Source organism: Ceratina calcarata, unplaced genomic scaffold (genome assembly GCF_001652005.2).
Source record: "Ceratina calcarata isolate Rehan_Ccalc_2016 unplaced genomic scaffold, ASM165200v1 scaffold260.2, whole genome shotgun sequence".
Classification (NCBI taxonomy): domain Eukaryota; kingdom Metazoa; phylum Arthropoda; class Insecta; order Hymenoptera; family Apidae; genus Ceratina; species Ceratina calcarata.
In genome coordinates this window covers 4,014-12,639 of record NW_017148113.1, presented here as the reverse complement: position 1 = coordinate 12,639, position 8,626 = coordinate 4,014, and the positions used below count along the sequence as shown (strand labels likewise).

Genomic DNA, 8,626 nt, shown 5'->3' with positions numbered 1-8,626 from the left:
TTTTAGCACGTAGCTATTTATTATTAGCATTCTTCTTTCGACGTCTGATTTCTTTTTAATTATAGGAAATGGGTTTTTCTAAGGTACATAAACTTTTGGGATTGACTGTATAGCCAATACATCCTTAAACATTTACTTATTGCAAATGTAGCAAAATAAACACAGCAGATTCTATGATTATTATCAAAAGACAAAACACATTCCTTAAACTGAGGAAAGATTCACGTAGAAATAATCGAATAATTACAATAATTGGGGTATTCGATGTAAATTATGATTGCCGAATGTTTTTGTTTAATTTGAATAATTGTGAGATTCAGGTGCACATGCGAAGATCGAACATGCATATTACCCTCTCCGAATTTAATCCGTAAAGAAAATACGGGATCGAGACGGGTGCGTTGAGCTTCAGGATTTTTGATCGTAGAGATAACCGAGGAAGGGGATCAGATTTAAATGGCAAATCCCCTGGCACGTGCGCGGTTTTGCGGAGTTACACAGATAAATGCGAACAAAAAGAAGGAAGAACATATATGAAACTATTATATTTTCACATTATTTTCTAAATTTTCGTATCGTAAAAACGGCAATGAGAATTACATGAATTGTTAATACAGTTCTTAATTGTAAATGAACTGAATTTTACAAAAGCGCATTTACACGTAGCTGTAACCGATTTTCCACGGTGCATCCGAGCACCCTGGAGTCCCGGTGCAACACCTGGTAACCGTGAAACATCCCGGTACCCACTCGAAACATCACCAAACGCCCTAAGTGTCTATTAATTTACACTCAGCGGGCGCGTGAAATCGATTTACCCCATGACCGATTCATCTCTCGGTTCTAATCGATTCGCGGTCCTCCAGAAGGCTGACACCCTCCAAACATAATAAGAGAACATGATGCATAATATTTTTTTAATCTGTTCTCTTCGTTAATTAAAATATGCAGAATGAGTCGTAAATATTTTAAATTATCCGGTAGTCATTGAATTTATAATAATATACAATGATTTATTCATTCAGTGATTCTCATAAATCATTTCAACATAAATTATTAAACAGCAAATGACCCAATTTCTGATGATTAACTTTGTTTTCTATATTATTTTATATGTAATCATGAGCCACGTGCGTTGCAAGCTAGCGACACTCTGAGGCCTCCTGTGGACGTGGCTGATCTAAAGATAAGGATCTAAATATGCAATTGCTGTAAACGAATTCGTAGGACGTTTTCCGATGGCAAACCGATTTGTACAGAGAAAGAGCGCGGGGCAAAGGTGGTTCAGCGAACCGTGGAACGTTCAAGGGATCGCGCCCTCCTGGGGTGTCCCGCTACGAGAACGCCGCAGGGGGTAAACCGGAAACGGATGCGGAGGTGGATATTAGACAGGTGGCACAGGAGGACGGGGCTGATGGTTAAATTAGCGCATGATTCGCTTGATTACCGGATGTCCCGGCGCAAACATCGCGCAAGGTGTGCGCCTAATGTTGTGCAACACCGTTATTGAAATAATAATAGAAGAACTTAGTCGGCTCTCCTAATTTTTGTAAATCCAGTGTCAGAAACGCAGAATCAATTTTTCTAAAATTAAAATCAATTCGTTTGATTATATTCGTCAACTTACAGATGTATCAGTTATATTTTTCGTTTTTATATCATTTATATTATATCAGCAATTTTGTAGTGGATTATAAGACGCGGTGCATATGCGCTAAGTTTCGCTTATCGAGATTTGATCATCGATCGAGGGTGATAAGCTATCAATCGGTCGATCGTCAAGGGTGTTTTAATTCCTAAATTGTTTGCGGGAGAGATCGTTAGATATCGAAATCCTGATTATTCCCATTGTCACCCAACGAGATTCGTTTGCTCTGTGCATATTATTTCCACATCTGCACAGAGGTGTTCTTTTAATTCAATAGAAATAGGGGTACGATTGTTAGGGGTGTGTTTGATATTCGAATAGTTCATCGTTCTACCCTCTGTCGAGAATCGTCCGTACTAAAAGGACAGTCGCTTCGTTTCTCGTGTCGTTCGATTCTTACGTCAATTAAAATTTAATCAGTTTTTTTCTTTAATTCATCGTAGAATTCATTAACGGGAATATTAAATTATTCGTAGATCAAGACACGAGGATACAGAGACTCTAAAATATATCGTAATTCTTCGCTATTGTTTCTAAAGGTTAGACTATAGAAATGACGATCGATTATTCCATTACTTTATTAATTAACATTAAATCAGATAGTTTCCTTATTATTTCCACATTTATTAGCGCATATTCGTGTACAGAAATTTTGAAAGTTCCGCCGCGCCGAGTTCCGCCGCTTCGATGTATCGATACGATCGAGAGCAAAGTTCAGGTGGCAGTTCGAGGCCAGCCAGTATTTTCGCTGAGCTGGGTTGTTGTTTACATCCCGGAGCCGCTCTTCGTACGGCCGCCCGTCCCGCGCGAGGGGAGCGGCGAAAATTCACCCGTGAAATAGAACCGAGCACATCCTCTTCTTCCATACGGCCTCCAGTTCGACGAAACAGTTTCCCAGTATCAGGCGATCGTCAGGACGGGCTACTCACGGTAGGATGAAGGTGACGGTGACCACGCTCAGCGACGACATATTCGTCCTGGACGTGATCGAGGACATGGAGTTGGAGAGTTTCAAGGCGTTGTGCGAGGTGGAGAGCGGCGTGCCGGTCCATGAAATGATGATCGCGTTCAACGGGCTACCGTTGATGAACGACAAACGCTCGCTGGAGGATCATGGTATCCGGGACGGTGACGTGGTGATTTTGCAGCACATGCATCAGAACCTGCACCCGTTAAACGGAGGTCAGCTTCAATACAGCAACATTATTTAAAGTGGCGATCGAGGCGGGTGATCGTGAGGTTAGCTTTGCGGCTTCGATTTTACGTTTTATTTATCACTCTGTACATTATCGATCACGATCCCCATTTAATTCAGCGATCGAGCATGCTCATCCTGCTCATTTTAGTTCAGCTTCACCTGGTCGATGCAAGTTCAGCCTCGTTTTAATCGAGTATTTTTATATGTGCGTGATTTTCTCTTGTATCGTCTTTTCCCCTTCGTCGTGTCCAGACGCCTGCAGTTCTGCTAATTTGTGCTTTCGTTGCGTTTTTCTTTGTACACCTAGCTTGGTGAACCCGACAGTGCGGAGATCAGTAGCTTATACTTTATTTTCTTGTACGCACTGACGGGTTGCGAGCGCATCGCGCGTAGCAGAAAAGCGAATATACTAAATTTCAAGAATACGTCACTCTAGCTATTCCCATGTTGGACTTCAGTTCCATCAGAGTGCCAGGCTCGTCGACGAGTCGACAGACGCCGTCGACGGCTGCCAGCAGCAGCAGTATAGCCCGCATGCAAAACCCTCGAGAGGAGGACGATCCGGAGATGATACGCGACATGTTCTTAGCTAACCCGGATCAGCTCGCGCTGCTCAGTCAGAACAACCCTGAGCTGGCCAGTGCCTTACTTTCTGGAAATCTTGGTGAGCAAACGGATGCCTGAAGCCCTTGGAATGGTTTAGGGAGAGGCATTTCGTCTTTACTGTGGTCCTTTATTACTTATAGAGAGATTCTCCACCGTACTGCGACAACAGATTAAATTGCGAGCTGAGCGCGAGGCGCAGAGACTCCGGATGATGAACGCGGATCCATTCGACACCGAGGCTCAAAGGTTCATCGCCGAGGATATCAGGCAAAAGAACATCGAGGCGAACATGGAAGCCGCGATGGAGTACAATCCGGAGACGTTTGGCTCGGTGGTCATGCTGTACATTAACTGTAAAGTGAACGGATTCCCAGTGAAAGCATTTATTGACACAGGTACAGACACATGATTCGAGACAAACAAATCCATTGGACTGGAGACAAGATTATTTTTAATCGTCTTTGTTCACGGCTCGTGGGTTGGTCTATTTTTAAATTCGTGCAGCTTCGAAGTCATTCTTTGCAGCGGGAAAGAAAGTAGAGAGGGGATTTAAATTTAGACGCCGGAATATTCACGGTCTCGTGTTTTTCTGAATCAGGTGCACAGTCGACTATAATGTCCGATGCGTGCGCCGAGAGATGCCATATAATGCGGTTGGTGGACACCAGGTGGGCCGGGATAGCTCACGGCGTCGGTACCCAGCCTATCATCGGTCGAGTCCACATGGTGCAGATTCAGATTGGAAATGATCATCTGACCACCTCGTTCACCGTCCTCGCGGAGCAGAGCATGGACATGTTGCTCGGCCTGGACATGCTGAAGAGGCATCAATGCTGCATAGATCTCAAGAAAAGCGTGCTCACGATCGGCACCACCGGCGCCGAAACACCGTTCCTAGCCGAAGGTGCAGATCCTGGAGATCCGGACTAAGAAATCACGCTTTATATTTTTTTGTGTTTTATAAAAATGTTTAATCGCTCGTCTATAGGAGAGTTGCCGGAGTGGCTGAGGCTCAGCGGGTACAGCGACGCGAGTATGTACGACGTGGAAGAGGACAAGAACAAGAAGAAAGCATTGGAGGGCGGTTCCACAGGCGCGAAAGAACAGCGTCGTCAACCTGGTAAGTATGTATCTGTCCAGGCCATCCCTTCCTAATCTCGAAGACGCATTCGAATTATATTTGTACCTTTACCTTTATAACTCACGTGTATCCAGGGAATCCAGATGATCCATACCAGATTCCTAGGTTCGCCTGGACTAATGACTATTCGACGAGAGCTTTCACGATGCGTGATAGCGTTCAATGATCGATCACTCGTTAGGCGGAATCTTTTTTGTTGTGCGTATCTTTCAGATGGAACAAGCAGTAGTTTCGGCGGGACGTCGAGCAGCAGGCTGGGTGCAATAGAGAGCACCGTGTTCCCCCACGATCCGTTCACCGAAGAGACCGTGGTGGAGATCGTGTCCCTGGGGTTCAACAGGATGCAAGTTATCGCGGAGTTGCGCAGATTTAACGGGGACAAGGCTCAGGCCACGGACTCGTTGTTCACCAAGTTGAGACCATAAGACGAGACGAGGGACGCGATACAAATTGTGATGGTTTCCGTGAATTCATATTCGGCTCGACGATCGATCAAATTTCAAGCTGTATAATTCTGTTCGGCTCTAATCGTTACAAAAGTGAATCGACGAAATCGCTGTATCTCTCGATGCATCTGGAAACCACACGACCAACGCGTCGCGCGGCGATCAGATCCGACGTGTTTCATCTCGCCGGATGACCATATAGGCTCAATGTCTCACAAAGACGAACGTTTATCTAGTAAAACTTCTATCTGTCTTTTATCCGTTTTTGCTACGCAGACGTCTGTCGACACGCAATAAATAAGTTTAAGGGTCACCATTAAGGTACGGTTCTAAGTTAGGAACGTTTCATAGTTCTCGTTAAGTTCTAATGATCAGATCGAAATGGAATGGAATGCATTTCTAAGAACGATTCATGTTTGATGAGCAAGGAACTAAGAATACAAGTTCCTCTTCTACAATTTGATAATTTTACAAAGAAAAATAATGATATTCAAAAGGGAGAAGAAAAAAAAGATACGAATAAACTTATCGCAACTTTTATTGTTTCGTTCTCTTCTTTTCGCATCGAAGTCGACGTATTTTGTGTCAACTGTCTGTCTATTTAGGGTACATGGTATTTTTCTGTATTTTCTTTATATTATTATATCCATAAAAAGACGTATAACAAAATATGGTTCATCCGAGTTTCTTCACTCTTGTGCGCGTTGACAGGAAGGAGATACGATCGAATAGATAGGAACTCATCGTTTCAATTATTAGAAATTATTATTTTTCGGAAGAGGAGAATTCTTAGGTACAAAATCGATCTAACGGGAATCAGACGATCTCCGGTAGTTCCTTCGGTGCCCATTTGATCTCAACCATTTTCCCGGTTTTCGCGGATTCTTCACAGGCGGAAGCAATCTTCGAGACGGCCAGCGTCTCTTTCGGTTGCACCGAGGGGACGGATTTACCTACAACCACGTCCAAGAAGTGGTCTAGTTCACGGCGGTAGCCGTTCATGAATCTGCTGGGGAACGAATACCAGATCGGAGCAGAGGTCTGACCCTGCAATCCTATCTGCGACGTGACGGCGTGCATCGGTTGTTCGTTGTCCGCGGAGATCATCCCTTTTGGACCGAACACTTCCAGCCGTTGATCGTAACCGAACACGCTGTTCCTTGACACGTCGATCACACCCAAAGTACCAGAGGGGAAGTGGAGAGACACAACGACAGTGTCGTAATCGTCGATCGCTTTGATTTCCGGTGTGTGCGCGTGAGCTTGCACAGAGACCTGCGATCAGAAACGTTCTCGGATGAGACGGATTTGAAGAATAGAAGAAGCAGGAAAATCGAGAATTCTTACCTTGATGGGATACTCGCCAAGGACCCAGGTCATTATATCTATATCGTGAACCATGCAGTCGTGGAATATACCGCCGGATACTTTTATGTACTCCATGGTCGGCATCGGCGAGTCTCTGGCGACGGTTTTGATCAGATGCACGTGACCCACCTCTCCGTTTCTAACTCTCTGCTTAACTGTTTCGTAGGCAGGATCGAAACGTCGATTGAACGCGCAGAACAAGGGTTTACCAACTTTCATGGCTGTATGGTAGCACTCGTTGGTCGTTGCAATATCCTGGGCAATCGGCTTCTCACAGAACACAGCTTTCTTTGCCTGGAGCGCTTTACTCACGATCATTTGATGCGTGTACGTGGGCGAGGCGACGACCACCGCATCTATGCTGTGAAACGAAGAGCATTAATTGAAAGAGCATAATTATACGAATAAATGGAGGAGCATAATTGCTTACTTAGGATCGTTGTACACTTTGTCGGCCTGTTTACTAGTGAGGAAGATAACATCCTCCAGCTGCCAGTACTCTTTGAGCTTTCCCCATTTCGACTCCACATCGTCGACGATGTAAAGCAGTTTGACACGCGGGCTCCTGAGTATGTTCCCCAAATGAATGGTACCAGCGCGGCCAACACCGAACAACGCCAGCTTCACCTTAGGATGATGTAGATCCTTTTTCAACGTCAGGTCCGCTAAGTACCTAAGAGTGCGATGAACTTATATATTCAAGAAAGGTTCAAGAAAGGAGAAGAAGATAACAGAAGTATTCCGTGAAAGATTGTTTCTATCCTTAATATGGAAAATCTTTCCATCGGCAGAATGGACTGGGAAAGGATGTGCGATGATAACAACGAGCGCGATGAACTTATATATTCAAGAAAGGAGAAGAAGATAACAGAAGTATTCCGTGAAAGATTGTTTCTATCCTTAATATGGAAAATCTTTCCATCGGCAGAATGGACTGGGAAAGGACTCACTGTGTGTGGAGGAAGTCCTGCACGGGCGGTGCGGCTCGCGGTTTCGAGTACGGAGATGGTTCCTTGAATTTTGCCGTTGCCATCCTGGAGTCCTATCAACCTTCCTTCCTTTTTTTATTTTCAAGTCGAGATTCAGATACCTAAGGTAAGTAGTAGAGACTCCGTCGATCGGTAATACTTAGCCCGGCTAATATGCTCTCTTCTACTTATATATTTAAACACTTTAGGGTGGGGAGAGACAAAGAGTACGTAAATTACGACATGAACGAGAGAAATATCTCTCCCTCTCTTTCTCTCTCTCTCTGTGGTCTGTCAGAATCTGTTTGGTGTTTTGTTAAATCAAATGATAAAATCTGGTTGAATCTTTTTTCGATTTTCATGAAACGTGACCAGAGAATGGCCATGGTTGGTATTCAAAATTTTAAGCACTTGCTATCCTTGCTTATCCTATGTTCCCAGTCCCTGTCTTGTACAGGAAACAGGGACTTAAGACGATTTTAAAAATAAATAATGGATCTGAATACCGGCCAATGTGTTTGTCGAGATTCTTTTTGATGGAATTTTAATAATCTTCCATCATAAGAATTTTAGGACATTAATCTTATTTCTTAAATGGTCAACCACGATTGAATTATCCTTATCGAATCCAGTTAATTGTTCAACTAGCAAAGAACTCTCTCGTGGAACGTAGTTCGAGAACTTTCAAATGATTTGTTGAAAGCAATTTGCTAGATAGAACAATTGAGAGAAGTGACTCGTGTCAATTGTTAATCTTGCGGTATTCCTTTTATATCAGTGAACTCGCGCCTGTGTTGAACATGCATTCTTAATTGTAACAAATAACAAGATCAGTTATTTTGTTTTTGATATTCTATTTGTATACTCGTACATTTTTAACATATTTGATTTCCCTATAATTTCATTATACAATATTTAATATCGTGATTAACAAAGGATGGTAATGTTTCAGTAAACGTCTGTGCGTAAACGTTATGTAATTGTATTCAGGGGGCATTACACACACAGTGTTTCATACATGCGTTTTATACTTTGAGATCATCGGGCTATCGCTTCGAACGAGACGTGACAAAATCGAGTAGCAACTAGCAACTGCAGCGATCGGAAACGTTGTACGATAGGATGTTTAACGTTACGAAAACTCGATTACAGTGGAATATTTTACTAATGATAAATTTATTGACCTCACATCGCACGAGCTTCAAAAAAACGTTCATCTATCTCAAATAGTAAAATAGTACGATTCTTGAT

General features: G+C 43.3%; 2 protein-coding genes across 4 annotated transcripts; one reads left to right on the top strand and one right to left on the bottom strand.

Moving 5' to 3' along the window:
- Positions 1–2,342: 2,342 nt before the first annotated feature.
- On the top strand, positions 2,343–5,579 carry rngo (DNA damage inducible 1 homolog rngo). Of its 3 annotated transcripts, none has more exons than XM_018021808.2 (6): positions 2,343–2,830; positions 3,283–3,510; positions 3,593–3,847; positions 4,051–4,356; positions 4,441–4,572; positions 4,810–5,579. In XM_018021808.2, the coding sequence occupies exons 1-6, from the start codon at positions 2,584–2,586 to the stop codon at positions 5,016–5,018; spliced, it is 1,377 nt and encodes a 458-aa protein (XP_017877297.1). In that variant the 5' UTR covers positions 2,343–2,583; the 3' UTR covers positions 5,019–5,579. The 3 variants fall into 3 exon arrangements, with proteins under 3 accessions (XP_017877297.1, XP_017877295.1, XP_017877298.1); XM_018021806.2 differs by having other exon boundaries at positions 2,347–2,830; positions 4,807–5,579; XM_018021809.1 differs by having other exon boundaries at positions 2,799–2,887; positions 4,807–5,579.
- Positions 5,560–7,440, bottom strand: LOC108623353 (myo-inositol 2-dehydrogenase). Its single transcript, XM_018021810.2, has 4 exons — positions 7,358–7,440; positions 6,838–7,080; positions 6,387–6,768; positions 5,560–6,314 (listed from the first exon to the last, which is right to left on the bottom strand). Exons 1-4 carry the CDS (start codon positions 7,438–7,440, stop codon positions 5,856–5,858), a joined length of 1,167 nt encoding a protein of 388 aa, XP_017877299.1. The 3' UTR covers positions 5,560–5,855.
- Between the last annotated feature and the right edge of the window lie 1,186 nt (positions 7,441–8,626).

Excerpts from the sequence above, each read along its gene's own strand:
- LOC108623353 (XM_018021810.2), bottom strand. The coding sequence starts at position 7,440 with ATGGCAACGGCAAAATTCAAGGAACCATCTCCGTACTCGAAACCGCGA. Across the intron at positions 7,081-7,357 it reads CAGGACTTCCTCCACACACA|GTACTTAGCGGACCTGACGT; the intron begins GTGAGTCCTTTC and ends TCGCACTCTTAG. Across the intron at positions 6,315-6,386 it reads TTGGCGAGTATCCCATCAAG|GTCTCTGTGCAAGCTCACGC; the intron begins GTAAGAATTCTC and ends TTCTGATCGCAG.
- rngo (XM_018021806.2), top strand. The coding sequence starts at position 2,584 with ATGAAGGTGACGGTGACCACGCTCAGCGACGACATATTCGTCCTGGAC. Across the intron at positions 2,831-3,282 it reads CCTGCACCCGTTAAACGGAG|CTATTCCCATGTTGGACTTC; the intron begins GTCAGCTTCAAT and ends ACGTCACTCTAG. Across the intron at positions 3,511-3,592 it reads CTTACTTTCTGGAAATCTTG|AGAGATTCTCCACCGTACTG; the intron begins GTGAGCAAACGG and ends TATTACTTATAG.